The sequence below is a fragment of the Hyla sarda genome, chromosome 6 (assembly GCF_029499605.1).
Source record: "Hyla sarda isolate aHylSar1 chromosome 6, aHylSar1.hap1, whole genome shotgun sequence".
Lineage (NCBI taxonomy): Eukaryota > Metazoa > Chordata > Amphibia > Anura > Hylidae > Hyla > Hyla sarda.
This window is the reverse complement of record NC_079194.1, coordinates 86039305-86059278: the sequence shown is the minus strand read 5'-3', so window position 1 is coordinate 86059278 and position 19974 is coordinate 86039305. Positions and strand designations below refer to the sequence as shown.

General features: G+C 44.8%; 1 protein-coding gene across 1 annotated transcript in view; it reads left to right on the top strand.

Moving 5' to 3' along the window:
• Nucleotides 1–4088: 4088 nt before the first annotated feature.
• LOC130277569 (parapinopsin-like) overlaps nucleotides 4089–19974 on the top strand; it is a 46872-nt gene continuing 30986 nt past the window's right edge. The window contains exons 1-2 of the mRNA XM_056528272.1: nucleotides 4089–4428; nucleotides 19103–19431. Of these exons, the coding sequence (XP_056384247.1) occupies nucleotides 4089–4428; nucleotides 19103–19431 (669 nt within the window). The remainder of the gene's footprint in view (nucleotides 4429–19102; nucleotides 19432–19974) is intronic.

Sequence of the window (19974 nt, the reverse complement as noted above, 5' to 3'; positions counted from 1 at the left end):
CACATAATGTCAAAAAGGTCATTTCTTAGTAATCACAATTAATGACAGTGGTAAGAAGAGTGTAAGAGGATATACTGTATTCACCATATGGAATTATTATAATGGCATTATAACACCTGTAACCCAAATTAGTTATATAATCTCCCCATAGGTCAGTATGTCATTGGATGTGGAAAATATGTAATATCTTAAGAAAGTAAAAGGAGTACAGAGGAAGCTCTAACATGGGTAAACATGTAATGGAAAAGGGATATCTTTGCATACTTTGGGTTACTGTCGATTCTTCACTGGTAGTGTATTACTGATTAGAATGATTACATATCTGATTCCCTTAGACCATGGAGCCCATGGAGGCTGGATTAGTTCCATATAGGGAATTAGTGCAATTTGGTATACGGTATATCAGAGGATTGGAGTGACACCCAGCTCTAATTATTTGTAAGTTCATTTGTCACTTACGCTGCTGTATTGAAGTCTTTTTTTTTTTTTTTTTACTGCTCCTCCTTTTTGAGTGCATTTTTGGCTCATCGTCTCTTTCACGTCTTAAATTTGATACTATTTAATAAAGTATATGGCTTAACTTGAAGGAGGGTTTTGAACTCTATTTTTTGTGAACAATGTTTTGAGGAGTTTTCTCCTATTGTCTTATATTGATGGACATATACTAGCACCATGTAATGATGATGATGATTATTGGTAAACGGTATGGCAATTGGTGCCTTTATGGACAATTGTATCTAAAAAAATTAAATAAATAAAAATCTTAAATAAGTAGAGACAAAAGATACATGGCAACTCACCGGATAGACAACTGTGAAGCGGTGATTTATTTAGGCTGCGGAGCAAAATCACATGCAGTAAGGACTCGCTATCACGGGGATGAGGGAGAGTGGAATAGGTGCAGGGAACCTCCCTCATCCCCGTTATAGTGAGTCCTTACGGCATAGGATTTTGCTCCGCAGCCTGAATAAATCACCGCTTAGATATCTACTCCGTTGCTTTAACACTTGCAGTACCTGGTTGCCATTTTATCCATTGGATCTAGTTATACAATCACCAAAAGCTTTATATTGAGATGTGATAGGTATCCCATTTGAGTGCATAACACAGGCAAGGTAAGTTTTAAGAGGGGTAAACTATGCAATTGCCCAGGGCCTACATCTGCAAGGGCCCTCCTGGGACTCTTGGCCCAGTGGTCTGGATAGGGCCAGGACAATGGATAGGCCCCTGGTGGTCAGTAGCATTAGAAAATCCAGGGCACCTGCCCCATGCAATCTGGGTAAAGTGAGTAGTTTTTATAAACTTTATAAACTAATACATGCGTATTGAGTAAACCTTCCTACTAAGGGGGCCTAAATACCTACTTTGAGACCTACCTACTTACTAGAGAGACCTACCTAGTGGGCGGACCTTCCAACCTACTGGTGGATCTATCTATCTACTGGAGGGCCTACCTACTGAGGGACCAACATACTGGAAGAACTTTCTACCTATTTACTAGGAGTACCTACTTACCCACTGGGGAAACTTACCAATTAACTTAATCGGGGGACCGACCTACCTACCTACTTACTTAGTGAGAGGACCTACCTATCTGCTTAATCGGGGGTCCTACCTACTTAACATTGAAATAAACAGTTCACCCCTCTAAATGCATTGCCTCTGGTAAGAATGTCTTATTTCATAGGACACCCGAAGAAACATTTGTGGCAGCACAAAGAGGTCATGCGGATTCATACTGGAGAGACTTTGAACACTATTAGGGTGGCTGTAGTCACATATGGGTTGCTGCCCTGTTTAAAGTCTGTCTCAAAGCGGCTGAGGCATATCTCTTTAAGTTTATTACATTAAAAATGTATATTCCATGTTTCTTTATATTGTATGCATGCAGTGAACCTCACATAGAATGTAAGGGTTATGGGAAGGATCCAAACAACAAAAGTTCAGTCTAGTCTAGCTCCGGCCTCTGATCAGAAAGCACATGTTTCCAGACAGTGTGAGCTCTGCTGCTCTCTCATCTTCAGAGGGAGTTTACCTGCCATTCCAGCACTATTCCAACAAAGTAAATCCTGCCTAGCATGTCCCTCTTCATAGGTACTACAAGAGGTAGTATTCAGGAAAAAGACAAATTCAAAAGAAGAACTAGGTGCACTATTCCTACAGACCTGTCGTAGGTAGTGACAGATTACCATCTGGGAACTTTCTTTCTGTATTCACTCAAGAAGTTGTGTCTCAGTAACCCAAAAATAAGTAAGTGAGGGAAGAGATCCTTGCAACAGTTTACCACTGATTACCCTTGTGAAGACCCTTGACAGCCTGCTCAGTTAAAACTGGAATTTAAATGGCCACTGTGAGATATAAAAACTTTTTATATGTTGTACATCTTGGCAAAACATTAAAAAGTAGCTCCCACCATCTGAAATTTTTTCCCTCTCCCTACCTATTGCTAATGTATCCCTAACCCCCTCCCTGCCATTTAAAAATTGTTTCCTACCTTATAAAGGTCTATTCTTCTGCTGTTCAGCTCTTGCTCTGCCTGAAGCAGACTTCCCCAGCAGGCGCAGCATCACTGACGGCTGCTGGGTGCCGACTTTCGCCTTTACCTCATTTTCCAAAAGCAACATAAGACCTCAGATCAGACTTACCCCATAAAAGACATGTACAGTATAGATGGAGCATCACCGCTGCACTGATATTCTGTGCGTACGCTGTCTCCATACTTTACATGCCGGGGTGGGGACAGGCTGCGCACAAATCCAGCCAATGCGTGCAGCCCTGGCATTCACAGTGCTCGCTCCCGCCTGTGATTAACAGGCAGGGAGCAAGCGCAGGCTGATTGAATTAGGACCGATTGCCCAGCCGGCATCGGTCCCAATTCAGACGTGACTTCACGTCAGGCTACAGCCGGCCACTAGGAGGGAGACCCCTAGTGGCCGGTTTTGAAATGTAAAATACAATATTTTAAACAAAAAATAAATAATGGATGTATATTAGAGATATGTTGCAGTACTACAACATATATAAAAAAAAAGATTGGTGACAGTGCCCATTTAACATTTTTAATATACTTCATAAGAAAATTGTATTTCCTTTATATAGAAATCATGGCTTTGTCCAATCTCAAGCACAAGCATGGACAAAGTCCAGTAAGTGAGGATGAGCTAGTACCCCTCTGTGCTCTCTCCTGTCTGATAGGACTCCTCTGTGCTCTCTCCTGTCTGATAGCACCCCTCTGTGCTCTCTCCTGTCTGACAGTACTCCCCTGTGCTCTCTCCTGTCTGATAGCACTCCTCTGTGCTCTCTCCTGTCTGACAGTACTCCTCTGTGCTCTCTCCTGTCTGATAGGACTCCTCTGTGCTCTCTCCTGTCTGATAGCACCCCTCTGTGCTCCCTCCTGTCTGACAGTACTCCCCTGTGCTCTCTCCTGTCTGATAGCACTCCTCTGTGCTCTCTCCTGTCTGACAGTACTCCTCTGTGCTCTCTCCTGTCTGATAGCACTCCTCTGTTCTCTCCCCTGTCTTATAGTACTCCTCTATGCTCTCTTCTGTCTGATAGTACTCCTCTTCACTCTGCATCAACATAAAAGACCTTATCAGAGGACAGTAACATTTTTATGTATCCAATGTTTATGATGGTCTTTAATATCACTACAAAATGGTATGTGATAGGGACTAAAGAAGGTCATTTCCAGAATCTCTATTAATTTCTACTGTCTAAAAAGATGGATGAGAACGTGTTACTTTGTGACTCCATTCTGACCTTCATTTCAATTACAACTATTCCCTGTTTATGTTAATGTACATAATTAATCCTATAGGAACAATAGGAAGTCATTCAGACAACAAGGTACAAATCTTGAAATGTGTTAAAGTAATTAAAAATGTAATGAGAAAGGGAATTACATAAAGGAAATCCGGATTTTAGGATTTAGGTGTACGATAATCTGTGTCATATCATTTGTTGATAATATCACTGGAGTCTCTACATCTAAAAGAATAAAACCACGATCAGCCAGAGCCAGCACAACACACAGTGGGAACAGAGCTCGGCTTTGAATCTCACTAAATTAGTTTAAACTCAAGGTGGAAATGGCCCAAGAAGAAATCCTTCAGCCGCTGATGAATTTCAGCAATGGGGGCAACCAAGTTGTAAAGGTCCTCATGCCAAGGATTGGTTACACCATTTTAGCTATAATAATGGCAATATTTTGCACTGCTGCTATCATTCTAAATGTTACAGTCATTATAGTGACCATTAAATATCGGCATCTGAGGCACCCAATCAACTATTCCTTAGTCAACTTAGCAGTTGCCGATCTAGGTGTGACCGTTCTGGGAGGTCTCCTTACAGTAGAAACTAATGCTGTTGGCTACTTCAATCTTGGAAGAGTTGGCTGCGTCATAGAAGGGTTTGCTGTGGCATTTTTTGGTGAGTATTTATTCAATTTATTACTGTTTATTAAATGCTATCAAATCTTTTAAGAGTGGGTAACAATGGCTTTTGATGATTTAGCTTGATTTGCAGGAAGCCTTTAGCAGCCAATTGTGGAAATGTGTTGCATTGACTATATACAGTATACAGTAATGCCAGTTTACAATGTCTACCTGGCCTTGCTCCCACAACACCTTTGGCCTATATGAGGTGCCATAGGGAGCTTCCTTGAGTTGTCACAGCAGAAAGCTCAGCCAGGCTCTTCAGATTTGTAAGCAGGGCAGGCTGCCCAAACAGTGTCATGACTGATTCTGTATACTATTTAACACAGGCACTTGATGAGCACAGACACCTGTGATTGGTCTCATTACCTTTACAAGCATTTCTATAGTCTTTTGCATTTCTGCACCCCAGCAATTTGCCTGCTTCTCGGATCCTGTCTCCTGCCTGCGGCTTTGGACCTGATATTATCCCTTGTGGTCAGACCTCTGCTTATTGTGTGGTGTTACCTCTGGTTCTGATGTTGTATTGCACTGCTCTCCTTGTTTTGACCCTCTGGCGTGTTTTTGGATTTTCTCTGTTCTTATCCTGTTATTCCCAAGTCCATCTGGTACTGACCTGATCTATGTCTATTGTCCCTTTTGAGCCCTGTGCCCCAGTTGGGTGTCTCCATTTTTAGGGTGGATTGTCCAAATAGGTAGGGACCGGGCCCGGACTGGCCATCAGGCACACTGCATTTGCCCGATGGGCCGGGCCATTTGTGTACCGGGACCAGGCGCGGACTGACTGGCCATCTGGCTGGCATTCAAGCGGCCAGAGAGGGGGACGACTGATGTCATAATTTTGTTTCATTTAAATTAGTTACTGGGGCTGGGCTTTGCCACCAGAGGCTGGATGCAGCCAGTGAAACAATTACGGCACTGGCTGCTGGTATGAGACGTGCCTGCACGCGGCACATCAATAACCAGCAGCCATTAGGAGAAGACGCTGGCCAGTGACGTTGGCCGGCGTGTCCCTCCCTCTTCCTGCCCGGTGCCGCAACAGAATAGCAGCAGCCGGATCAATTCAGTACTGACACATGCTGTACCCTCTACTAATGAGGTATTTACTTAAATGGGGGCTGTAAATATGTATAGGGGCCATGTAATTGTTTATAGGGACCGTGTATGTGTGTATAGGGGCCGTGTATGTGTGTATATGGGCTGTGTATGTGTGTATGGAGGTTGTGTATGTGTGTATAGGGGCTTAGTGTATATGTGGCCGTGTATGTGTGTATAGGAGCTGTGTATGTATATATAGGTCTGTGTATGTGTGTATGGGGGCTGTGTGTGTGTATGGGGGCTGTGTAGGATGGCTGTGTATGTGGGCTATGTATGTGTGTATGGGGGCTGTGTATGTGTATGGGGGCTGTGTATGTGTGTATGGGGGCTGTGTGTGTATGCGGGCTGTGTATGTGTGTATGGGGGCTGTGTATGTGTATGGGTGCTGTGTATATGTATGGGGGCTGTGTATGTTTGTATACGGGCTGTGTATGGTGGCTGTGTATGTGTGTATGGGGGCTGTGTATGTGGGCTGTGTATGTGTATGGGGCTGTGTATGTGTATGGGGGCTGTGTATGTTTGGATGTGGGCTGTGTATGTGTGAATGGGGGCTGTGTATGGGGGCTGTGTACGTGTGTGTGGAGGTGTATATGGGGGCGTGTATGTGTATTTGGGGCAGTGTATGTGTATATGGGGCCATGTATGTGTATATGGGGCTGTGTATGGGGCCGTGTATGTGCGCATAGGGGTCGTGTGTGTGTAAAGGGGTCTGTGTATGTGTGTGTGTATGTGTGTTTATATGGGTCCGGGTATGTGTATAATATGGGGTGTGTATCTGTATATGGGGGGGGTATGTGTATATGGGGCCATGTATGTGGGGCCGTGTATGCGTGTATGGGGCCGTGTATGTGTATGGTGGCTGTGTATGTGTGTCGGTGCTGTGTATGTGTGTATGGGGGCTGTGTATGTGTATGGGGGTGTATGTGTATGGGGGCTGTGTATGTGTATGGGGCTGTGTATGTTTGTATGCGGGCTGTGTATGGGGGCTGTGTATGTGTGAATGGGGGCTGTGTATGTGTGTATAGGAGCTGTGTATGTGTGTGGGGGGGTGTATATGGGGGCGTGTATGTGCATATGGGGCCGTGTATGTGTATATGGGACCGTGTATATGGGGTCGTGTATGTGTATATGGGGTTTTGTATGCGTGTATGGGGCCTCGTATGTGTGTATGGGGTCGTGTATGTGTAAAGGGGTCTGTGTATGTGTGTATATATGGAGCCGTGTATCTGTATATGGGGTGTGTATGTGTATATGGGGCCATGTATGTAGGGCCGTGTATGTGTGTATGGGGCCGTGTATGTGTGTATGGGGCAGTGTATGTGTATATGGGGCCGTGTATTTGTGTGTATAAGGCTGTGTATGTGTGTATAGGGGTTGTGTATGTGTGTATAGGGGTCGTGTATGTGTGTAAAGGGGTCGTTTATGTGTGTATAGGGGTCATGTATGTGTGTAATGGGGTCTGTGTATGTGTATATGGGGCCGTGTATGTGTAAATGGGGCCGTGTATGTGTATATGGGGCCGTGTATGTGTATATGGGGCCGTGTACAAGTATAGGGGTTGTGCATGTGTATAGGGGTTGTGTATGTGTATATGGGGCCATGTATGTGTATGTGGTGTCTGGGGTGTTGCAATGATATTACAGGGTCTGGTGGTATTAACCCTTACTTGTCGTGATGCCAGGGTGCGGTTTGCTTAGTATTGGAGGTCCTGCTGCCAACCAGCCCACAAACGGCAGGGATAATAAATGGAATGTCCCTAGCAGAATTTATGAGATAACTGGAAACCTGGAACTGGAATTTATGAGATAACTGGAAACCTTTACTTGAACTTTTATGCAACTGTACAATTGTACAGTTTCTCTTGAGGTTCCTCACAGGCTTTGCTGGGACTAATAGTCTTTAGCTTTAAGCAGGCCACTTTGCTACTAATTATAAGATTTTAGTGGAATAGTAGTCACGCATGATTTGTAGGTTGAGCTTTATAACTCATGGTTTTAGTGGCTGCTGGTTCTTTAGGCTTTGGCCTAGTTGAGATGAATGAAGATATGCTGATTGTGCTTGCTTGATAGTCTGGAACTAAGAGAGAGAATTTACAGACTACAGCCCCTTATATACCAGGGGGGATGGACTAATCCCATTGGTTGCAAAGCCTGTACGTCCTGAACCCAGAGAACTCTGGGTACATCACATGACACTATCAAATGCCCTCCTAAATATCTATACAACCATTATTATATACCACTTGACCTGGGTAGGTCCTAAACATTTGTGTCACGATGCCGGCTGGCAGGTAGTGGATCCTCTGTGCCAGAGAGGGATTGGCGTGGACCGTGCTAGTGGATCGGTTCTAAGTCACTACTGGTTTTCACCAGAGCCCGCCGCAAAGCGGGATGGTCTTGCTGCGGCGGTAGTGACCAGGTCGTATCCACTAGCAACGGCTCAACCTCTCTGACTGCTGAAGATAGGCGCGGTACAAGGGAGTAGACAGAAGCAAGGTCGGACGTAGCAGAAGGTCGGGGCAGGCAGCAAGGATCGTAGTCAGGGGCAACGGCAGGAGGTCTGGAACACAGGCTAGGAACACACAAGGAACGCTTTCACTGGCACAATGGCAACAAGATCCGGCAAGGGAGTGCAAGGGAAGTGAGGTATAAGTAGGGAGTGCACAGGTGGAAACTAATCAAGGTAATTGGGAGGATTGGGCCAGGCACCATCATTGGTGCACTGGCCCTTTAAATCGCAGAGACCCGGCGCGCGCGCGCCCTAGGGAGCGGGGCCGCGCGCGCCGGGACAGGACCGACGGAGAGCGAGTCAGGTACGGGAGCCGGGGTGCGCATCGCGAGCGGGCGCAACCCGCATCGCGAATCGCATCCCGGCTGGAGGCAGTATCGCAGCGCACCCGGTCAGTGGATCTGACCGGGGCGCTGCGGGAGCGAGAGTGTAGTGAGCGCTCCGGGGAGGAGCGGGGACCCGGAGCGCTCGGCGTAACAGTACCCCCCCCCCCTTGGGTCTCCCCCTCTTCTTGGAGCCTGAGAACCTGAGGACCAGACTTTTATCCAGGATATTGTCCTCAGGTTCCCAGGATCTCTCTTCAGGACCACAGCCCTCCCAGTCAACCAAAAAGAAGGTTTTTCCTCTGACCTTTTTGGAGGCCAGTATCTCCTTTACAGGAAAGATGTCAGAAGAACCGGAGACAGGAGTGGGAGAGATAAGTTTAGGAGAGAAATGGTTGATGATGAGTGGTTTAAGAAGAGAAACGTGAAAGGCATTAGGAATACGAAGAGAAGGAGGGAGAAGAAGTTTATAAGAGACAGGGTTGATCTGGCGCAAAATTTTGAAAGGACCAAGATAGCGTGGTCCCAATTTGTAGCTGGGAACACGGAAGCGGACATATTTAGCGGAGAGCCATACCTTGTCTCCAGGAGAAAAAATGGGGGGAGCTCTTCTTTTCTTATCAGCAAACTTCTTCATGCGTGATGAAGCCTGTAAGAGAGAATTTTGGGTCTCTTTCCATATGGTGGAAAGATCACGAGAAATTTCATCCACAGCGGGCAGACCAGAGGGCAAGGGGGTAGGGAGGGGAGGAAGAGGGTGGCGGCCGTACACCACGAAAAATGGGGATTTGGAGGAAGATTCAGAGACTCTGAAGTTATACGAGAATTCGGCCCATGGTAGAAGATCTGCCCAATCATCCTGGCGGGAGGAAACAAAATGTCGTAAATAATCACCCAAGACCTGGTTAATTCTTTCTACTTGTCCATTGGATTGAGGATGATATGCAGAAGAAAAGTTTAATTTAATCTTGAGTTGTTTACAGAGAGCCCTCCAGAATTTAGACACGAATTGGACGCCTCTATCCGAGACGATCTGCGTGGGCAACCCGTGAAGACGAAAAATGTGTACAAAAAATTGTTTAGCCAACTGAGGCGCTGAAGGAAGACCAGGAAGAGGGATGAAATGTGCCATTTTGGAGAATCGATCAACGACCACCCAAACAACAGTGTTGCCACGGGATGGGGGTAAGTCTGTAATAAAATCCATACCAATCAGAGACCAAGGCTGTTCGGGGACAGGCAGGGGATGAAGAAAACCAGCGGGCTTCTGGCGAGGAGTCTTATCCCGGGCACAGACAGTGCAGGCTCGCACAAAGTCCACGACATCCGTCTCCAGAGTCGGCCACCAATAGAAGCGAGAGATGAGTTGCACAGATTTCTTGATGCCCGCATGACCTGCGAGATGGGAGGAGTGACCCCATTTGAGGATTCCGAGGCGTTGGCGTGGAGAGACGAAGGTCTTTCCTGGAGGAGTTTGCCTGATGGAGGCTGGAGAAGTGGAAATCAGGCAGTCAGGAGGAATGATGTGTTGCGGAGAGAGTTCAACTTCCGAGGCATCCGAGGAACGGGAAAGAGCATCGGCCCTAATGTTCTTATCGGCAGGCCGAAAGTGAATTTCAAAATTAAATCGGGCAAAGAACAGAGACCACCTGGCCTGGCGAGGATTCAGCCGTTGGGCAGACTGGAGATAGGAGAGGTTCTTGTGATCGGTGTAAATAATAACTGGAAATCTTGATCCCTCCAGCAGATGCCTCCATTCCTCAAGTGCTAATTTAATGGCTAGAAGCTCTCGATCCCCGATGGAGTAGTTCCTCTCCGCCGGAGAGAAGGTCCTAGAAAAAAAACCACAAGTAACAGCATGCCCGGAAGAATTTTTTTGTAGAAGGACCGCTCCAGCTCCTACTGAGGAGGCATCAACCTCCAATAGGAAGGGTTTAGATGGGTCAGGTCTGGAGAGCACGGGAGCCGAAGAAAAGGCAGACTTGAGCCGTTTAAAGGCGTCTTCCGCTTGAGGAGGCCATGACTTGGGATTGGCATTTTTTTTGGTTAAAGCCACGATAGGAGCCACAACGGTAGAAAAATGTGGAATAAATTGCCTGTAATAATTGGCGAACCCCAAAAAACGTTGGATAGCACGGAGTCCGGAGGGGCGTGGCCAATCTAAGACGGCAGAGAGTTTGTCTGGATCCATTTGTAGTCCCTGGCCAGAGACCAAGTATCCTAGGAAAGGAAGAGATTGGCATTCAAACAGACATTTCTCTATCTTGGCATAAAGTTGATTGTCACGAAGTCTCTGAAGAACCATACGGACATGCTGGCGGTGTTCTTCTAGATTGGCAGAAAAAATCAGGATATCGTCCAGATATACAACAACACAGGAGTATAAGAGATCACGAAAAATTTCATTAACAAAGTCTTGGAAGACGGCAGGGGCGTTGCACAGGCCAAAGGGCATGACCAGATACTCAAAGTGTCCATCTCTAGTGTTAAATGCCGTTTTCCATTCATCCCCCTCTCTGATGCGGATGAGATTATAAGCACCTCTTAAGTCCAGTTTGGTAAAGATGTGAGCACCTTGGAGGCGATCAAAGAGTTCAGAGATGAGAGGTAGGGGGTAGCGGTTCTTTACCGTGATTTTATTAAGACCGCGGTAGTCGATGCAAGGACGTAGAGAGCCATCTTTTTTGGACACAAAGAAAAATCCGGCTCCGGCAGGAGAGGAGGATTTACGGATAAAGCCCTTTTTTAAATTTTCCTGGATGTACTCAGACATAGCAAGAGTCTCTGGGGCGGACAGAGGATAAATTCTGCCCCGGGGTGGAGTAGTGCCCGGGAGGAGGTCAATAGGACAATCATAAGGCCTGTGAGGAGGTAGAGTCTCAGCTTGTTTTTTGCAAAAAACATCCGCAAAGTCCATATAGGCCTTAGGGAGACCGGTTACAGGGGGAACCACAGAGTCACGGCAAGGGGTACTGGGAACCGGTTTTAGGCAGTCCTTGAAACAAGAGGGCCCCCAACTCTTGATCTCCCCAGTGGACCAATCCAGGGTTGGGGAATGGAGTTGAAGCCAGGGTAGTCCAAGGAGAATTTCGGAAGTGCAATTGGGGAGGACCAAAAATTCAATTTTCTCGTGATGAGGTCCGATGCACATTAGAAGGGGCTCCGTGCGGAAACGTATGGTACAGTCCAATCTTTCATTGTTTACACAATTGATGTAGAGGGGTCTGGCGAGACTGGTCACCGGGATGTTGAACCTGTTGACGAGGGAGGCCAAAATAAAATTTCCTGCAGATCCGGAATCCAAGAAGGCCATAGTAGAGAAGGAGAAGGCAGAGGCAGATATCCGCACAGGCACAGTAAGACGTGGAGAAGCAGAGTTGACATCAAGGACTGTCTCACCTTTGTGCGGAGTCAGCGTACGTCTTTCCAGGCGGGGAGGACGGATAGGACAATCCTTCAGGAAGTGTTCGGTACTGGCACAGTACAGGCAGAGATTCTCCATGCGGCGTCGTGTCCTCTCTTGAGGTGTCAGGCGAGACCGGTCGACCTGCATAGCCTCCACGGCGGGAGGCACAGGAACAGATTGCAGGGGACCAGAGGAGAGAGGAGCCGGGGAGGAAAAACGCCTCGTGCGAACAAAGTCCATATCCTGGCGGAGCTCCTGACGCCTTTCGGAAAAACGCATGTCAATGCGAGTGGCTAGATGAATGAGTTCAAGTAGGTTAGCAGGGATTTCTCGTGCGGCCAGAACATCTTTAATGTTGCTGGATAGGCCTTTTTTAAAGGTCGCGCAGAGGGCCTCATTATTCCAGGATAGTTCTGAAGCAAGAGTACGGAATTGTACGGCGTACTCGCCAACGGAAGAATTACCCTGGACCAGGTTCAACAGGGCAGTCTCAGCAGAAGAGGCTCGGGCAGGTTCCTCAAAGACACTTCGAATTTCCGAGAAGAAGGAGTGTATAGAGGCAGTGACGGGGTCATTGCGGTCCCAGAGCGGTGTGGCCCATGACAGAGCTTTTCCAGACAGAAGGCTGACTACGAAAGCCACCTTAGACCTTTCAGTAGGAAACTGGTCCGACATCATCTCCAAGTGCAGGGAACATTGGGAAAGAAAGCCACGGCAGAATTTAGAGTCCCCATCAAATTTATCCGGCAAGGATAGTCGTAGGCCAGAAGCGGCCACTCGCTGCGAAGGAGGTGCAGGAGCTGGCGGAGGAGATGATTGCTGAAGCTGTGGTAGTAGCTGCTGTAGCATCACGGTCAGTTGAGACAGCTGTTGGCCTTGTTGCGCTATCTGTTGTGACTGCTGGGCGACCACCGTGGTGAGGTCGGCGACAACTGGCAGAGGAACTTCAGCGGGATCCATTGCCGGATCTACTGTCACGATGCCGGCTGGCAGGTAGTGGATCCTCTGTGCCAGAGAGGGATTGGCGTGGACCGTGCTAGTGGATCGGTTCTAAGTCACTACTGGTTTTCACCAGAGCCCGCCGCAAAGCGGGATGGTCTTGCTGCGGCGGTAGTGACCAGGTCGTATCCACTAGCAACGGCTCAACCTCTCTGACTGCTGAAGATAGGCGCGGTACAAGGGAGTAGACAGAAGCAAGGTCGGACGTAGCAGAAGGTCGGGGCAGGCAGCAAGGATCGTAGTCAGGGGCAACGGCAGGAGGTCTGGAACACAGGCTAGGAACACACAAGGAACGCTTTCACTGGCACAATGGCAACAAGATCCGGCAAGGGAGTGCAAGGGAAGTGAGGTATAAGTAGGGAGTGCACAGGTGGAAACTAATCAAGGTAATTGGGAGGATTGGGCCAGGCACCATCATTGGTGCACTGGCCCTTTAAATCGCAGAGACCCGGCGCGCGCGCGCCCTAGGGAGCGGGGCCGCGCGCGCCGGGACAGGACCGACGGAGAGCGAGTCAGGTACGGGAGCCGGGGTGCGCATCGCGAGCGGGCGCAACCCGCATCGCGAATCGCATCCCGGCTGGAGGCAGTATCGCAGCGCACCCGGTCAGTGGATCTGACCGGGGCGCTGCGGGAGCGAGAGTGTAGTGAGCGCTCCGGGGAGGAGCGGGGACCCGGAGCGCTCGGCGTAACAATTTGCACACTATACAAAAATACATTTCTACGAGGCGACCAAGGGGAAAGCTGTGAAGGAGAGCCCTGTGGAATGGAGGAACGCTAGCTGAGGGGACTTTAGACAGGGACAGGACCAGGTCCTGTACCGGAACACCACATGTATATGGGACTGTGTAACTGTATATAGGACTGTTTATGTGTATCACCTTATGGAAACAGTGTAAATGTACGCCCCACGCCTGCTCCCAAACTATGAAGTGTGCTCAGGAGCTGAGCTCACTTCATAGCCTGTAGTTCCGCATAGCCAGAACCCGTGGCTAATGCAAGACATCACCGGTTAGAGTGATGTCCAGCATAAACCCTTGTTAACCCACAAAGTTGATTGTGGTGTCTATAAGTGTATAAATAGATTGCCGGTTAGCTGAGGGGAGCTGATGAAATCGCGGTATCTTGCTCAGCGAACAGTCGGAGGGTCCATCCGGCTTGTTTGACGATGCTCAAATAGTGTAGTACCTTAAAGCGGTACTACGGTGGAAAACGTTTTTTTTTTTTTTAATCAACTGTTGCCAGGAAGTTAAACAGATTTGTAAATTACTTCTATTAAAAAATCTGAATCCTTCCAGTACTTATAAGCAGCTGTATACTATAGAGGAAGTTCTTTTCTTTTTTGATTTATATTCTGTCTGACCACAGTGCTCTCTGCTGACACCTCTGTCCGTTTTAGGAAATGTCCAGAGCAGCATATGTTCTTGTCCTTGTATACTGATATTATGGGTAATATTGGTCTCAGTATACAGGATTTGATCAGTAACAGTATGATGATAATATGTATGGTGATAATATTTCCTCCTTGCATACTGATATTGCGGTTAATATTGGTCTCAGTATACAGGATTTGGTCAGTAACAGTATGATGATAATATTTACTCATTATAAACCGGTGTTATTTGGTAGCTATATCATTTATTTAGAGGCCTTTTTTAACATGGAAAATTGTCTTACCTTAACAGGCTTGTGTCTTTTCAGGCATATTTCATTATAAAAAAAAATCTGTCCACAAAATCGCAGAACAGTTGCATCGGTAGGTTTAACATTAATGTGCCTTCTGTAAGTCTGTGGGAAAGTGGTTGTTTGTGCATCTAAAATTTAAAAACAACCCCAAAAAACTGATATTTTTTTGCATTCGTGAAATATGTCCTTTTCACATATTGTGTTCACAGGCAACTACTTTTCCATACACTTACATAAAGCACATTATTATTAAAAATACAGACGCAATTCTTTTTGCCATTTTGTGGGCGTATTTTTTAAAAATGAAATACGGCTAAGATACACTGTGTGACCATAGCCTGTATAGAATGTATGTATAATATACTGTATATATACTGTATATATTTTTTCGTTATGTACCCTATTACACCCAACTATAATTAACATCTGACCCCTCCCATTTGTGGTTCCGCCTCCTCATTGCCACAACCATGACCAAAATGGGCTCCTTATTCTAAAATGCCTGGGCCTATTTTTGGTCCCAGTCCGGCCCTGGTAGGGACAGTGGCTGGGGTGAGAGTAGGCCTGCAATGTTCCCCAACTAATGTGAGAAAACTCTTTAGCAAAAACAGAGCTCCCTGCCTCCATCTTGGTCAGACAATACGCCCACCGTTTTCCAGATGCTTTTAATCTTCTGAAATAAAGCTATCATATACACATGTAGTAGACCAAGGCCCAAGACAGAGAGGCCACTCTCCTGTTGTATAGGTATATTTCCTAGTGTTGGAACTCATTTAAATGATGTTGACTAGACAAAGCAGGTGGGCTCATACAATTTCATAAAAATTTGTGCTGAAAACCTCACATTTCTAAGTACAATAAATATAGCAGTAAAGCAATGATAAAAAATAAAATCATTAAATCTTTGCATATTGATCTAATTTATAGATATACAGTACAGAGTAATATAGGCAACAATCTGGCAATTCTACTTATTTACCCTATGAGGTATTTGTGCACTGTTTGATTATGTTATTTGGGCATCATACAGCTCATCATTAGAGGAAGGGCGTTAGAATGTATGACACAGGGAACCGAAGAACCTGAATTTGGTGAAAGATGCCAATCCAGAAATATGACCTCTGAACCAACAGCTACCTATCATGTAATTGACCAGCTTCATGATAATGTAGATTCTTCATGATCTCTTTCAGCTACATTCTTTCATATACAGATGATTACTTGATGGGGCATTGAGCTTCCTTTCCTTGGCCATATAGCTTGCTTCCATAGATAATAATATCAAAAAATTTGTAACTATCCATTATTGTTATGCTGCTGTATGGACTATTCGTGTGGTAGGTTGTGGGAGATATTTCACCTTATTTATAGACATTCTAAAAATATTTTGAATTTCAAATCTGTAATTTCATAACATTCTCCATTTTATGGAAGCTCGTTAAACAACCCTATTAATTTACATTAAAAACCATCCAGATGCTCCCTTTATGGTAAACACAGATAGTGTTATTAAATTTGATGTAATGTTTCCCATCAGTACAGAGTTAATAGTAAGTAACCTTTTCAGACATTTGTTCTTTGATACTGCCGGTAAGGAAAGTTAATTTGATTTTGAGCTTAGTGGGACACATATCTTTCATTTTACATTCCATAAATTCATTTTATATAGCCATTGCCTTTTCTTGTGGAAAGTCTGGTACAATTCTGAGCAGTCCATCCTTTGGCTTAGTATGCAGGAGCTAGGCCCGGTCTTCCAGTCTCCAAACTATAAATACGCTCCAGAGACTATTAGGCATAAAGTGAACGTATAAAACTGGAATGGATACAAGAGGACCAGTTACTTCAGATGATGTGCTTCCTGGCTGTCTCCATAAATCTTATACTGTATTGTGCTTCCACACCGCTGATACGCAGAGCAATAAATCCAGGCATCCGTTGTGTTTAATATACCATTAAATAATGTCTAGCTAGACAATAGAGAACATATATCTACAGCATGTACGTCATGTATTGTCACACTATAAAATGCATCCGTTGTCATCATGAATTATTGGTAAGTTAGGATCCATATATTGCTTAAAATGTTTAATGTGAAGTCCCAATAGTTGAGTTTTTTGGGAAAAAATATTACACAGTGCAACCTATTAGTATCTAATTCTTACAAAAGTTTTGCAAATTATAGAAACATTTTTTGATTAAACCTATTCGGTAACAGTGGGTCCCTAGGTGAAACGCTTATCAGGGAGAAACTATGACCTTGACTACATTAGATAGAAACTATGACCTTGAGCATACCCGCCGAGGTCCAGATTATACAATTTAGTATCCAGCAACACATTGATGGGCTGGGTCCACAAAATCTACTTAATTTTTTTTTTATAAGCAGTAAAAAAAGTGTGAACAAAATCCAAACCAAAGAACAAAACAGTGGAAACGATACCAATAGCCCTCAAACCACGAGATGGATATACTCACTTAGGCAGAAGACCAGATAATACCATACACGGCGGTGCTAGGACAATTGAACAGAAGTCAGCAATAAGAATCCTATAGAAAAGGACAGGCGTTTTGCACTCACCGTGTAAGTTCTGGTCACTCAGCTCCCATCTCGGGCCACTCCTCCGGCAGGGACTTCAAGACAGCGTGGGGCGTTCAGAGGCGACTGCCGGCGGTTTCACGCAATGAATGTGCTTCGTCCGGCCAATAAAAAAGGGTAGTTTTTAAGCTCATAAGGGCTCAAAATTTAGTAGGGCTCAAAATTTAGTTCAAAACAATGTGACCCTTATTTACTATTGTATTTCCACGTAAATTTCCTTTATTACCATATTTATTACTGTCCTGTTATTTTTGGGCTTCATTCAGAAATCTCTGCATGATGCTCATTTGAGATGCGCCAAAGTACACCAAATAACCCAATGTTATAAACCTCCCTATTGATAGTGGAAAAATGCATGTAAAACCCAACCAATATGATGAAAAAGTAAATAAAAATCACAGTAAAGAAGGCCCAGTGTGTGAACGAAGCCTGCAGATGTAATACAGAATAATGCTTTGTAACATGAAATACCCACTGTAAGAAGTCATATGTTTCTGCGGCACAATTAGAGTTGCAGATAGAGAACAAAGAAAAAGGGAAAGAAGGCCTAAGTGCCGTTACTCTGGTGGAAGATGTGAGTAAATAACATATATATAAAATGTCCTACTCACCTTGTTGTGTTGTACTGTCAGCAGATTCCCAGGCATGTACACCGCATACACCACAAGTGGGTCGTGTCTAGTATGCAGTGATCAGGATTTCCAGGGTTACACCTTTGATAAATTTTTCCGTTTAGAAAAGGAACCTGGGGTGGGGGAAATAAAGAAAAGGATGCTAGGTACAGGCGCTCCGGGGTGAATTTTAGTTGAAGATTTTTTTTTTTACTCATTTTTCAACAAAAAGTGTTCATGCAGATTTTCCCAATAACTTTAAAGGAAAATAAACGAATAAATTCTTAAGACAAATGTAAATAGTTTCCATTTAAATCAATAGCCTAAATCAAATCTGTCATATACTTAAAGGGGTACTCCGGTGGGGGAAAAAAAAATTCTTATCAACTGGTGCCAGAAAGTTATACAGATTTGTAAATTAATTTTCTTTGAAAATCTTAATCCTCCCAGTGGTTATCAGCTGCTGTATGCTGCAGAGGAAGTTTTCTTTTTGAATTTATTTTCTGTCTGAACACAGTGCTCTCTGCTGACACCTCTGTCCATGTCAGGAACTGTCCAGAGCAGGAGAGGTTTGTTATGGGGATTTTCTCCTATTCTGGACAGTTCCTAACACAGACAGAGGTGTCAGCACAGAGCACTGTGGTCAGACAGCATATAGCAGCTGATAAGTACTGGAAGGATTAAGATTTTTAAATAGAAGTAATTTACAAATCTGTTTAACTTTTTGGCACCAGTTTATTAAAAAAAAATAATTCCACCAGAGTACCCCTTTAAAGGGAACCTGTCATCACTTTCATGCTGCTTGAATCATGAGTCTCCAGGGTGGTCCTAGCAAGATTCTCCTCACCAATCATTGTTGGTAAAGCTCTCCTTGTTTGGCCACTGGAAGAGATCCACCAAGAAAGGCAATTGGGGCTGGGTCTACGTTCAGACAAGCGATGACAGTGTCTCTTTAATTAAATCAAATGTGTACACTGCTGCAGAATATGTTGGTGATATAGCAGGACGTAGAGCCCAGTGAATGAGGCCTGGATGGATGCACATGGAACTTGCACGGCTCCATGGTGCAGAGCTATATACTCTACATGCACTGTCATTCAGACTTGATCAAAATGATATTCTCCCCTATCGGCTGTAAATATTTCCTTACATGCAGAATTTCATGGAGCATTTCACAATTTTATGGGGTTAGATTCATCTGGATTCCAATAGAAAAAACTCTGTATTCTTTAAAACTGGAGGCATATAGAAGTGCAGTTGAGGATTTCTGTAACTCTTTGGCAGCCCTATTATGGCTCCTTACAAAATAGAGCCATAATACCGCCATACGCATGAGCCCTAATAATAACCATTTGTGAAATCCTTATTGTCGGTACCAGTATCTGTATTAGAGCTGGTAAGAATATAACAGCAGCCATTCCTTATCACTATCTGCTTTGTTGCAGGGATTACAGCCCTATGTACAATTGCAGTCATAGCTGTGGACCGTGTGTTTGTAGTATGCAAGCCTATGGGGACCTTAACATTCACGCCAAAGCAGGCCTTGGCAGGCATAGCGGTCTCCTGGATTTGGTCCCTCATATGGAACACTCCACCGCTCTTTGGCTGGGGCAGCTATCAACTGGAAGGCGTTGAAACGTCCTGTGCTCCTGACTGGTACAGCACCGATCCTGTCAACATGTCCTACATCATAAGCTTTTTCTGCTTCTGCTTTGCAATCCCATTCCTGATCATCGTGGCCTCTTATGGATATCTCATGTGGACTCTACGGCAGGTAATCACACCCTTTATTCAATAATATTTACATTCCTCTGCATTGTGTCTACTCGCTTCCCTGAATACTGCAGGATTAGGTTTTTATTTTGACATGACAATTTCATAATTTCAAACCAAGATATTACATATTTTATTTTAAAAACTGTTATACTCAAAACAAAAACAAAAAACACACCCAGATAGGAATGTTGGATTGCTGCAAAATGTGCATTTTAGTTATGGTTACAGCTCTGCAATGATTAGACACTGGGCCTTGCTACAAGTGGGCAGCTTCTCATGCTGCCCTATAAAAGGCGCTCAGAGAACTGCATTGATCTGTGTGAGAAATCTAATCCCCAAGGGGACTAATTAATTGTTAAATCTAATAAAGCTTTTACACATTTACATTAACCCCTTCCATACTAAAAGTTTAAATCACCCCCCTTTTCCCATTTTCTATATAAAAAAAATGTAAACATAATAAAAATATATATCTATAAGAAGATAAATAGTGGATACAGGATATGGACAGGATATGTGTGTTCTTTACCTTCTACTGTAA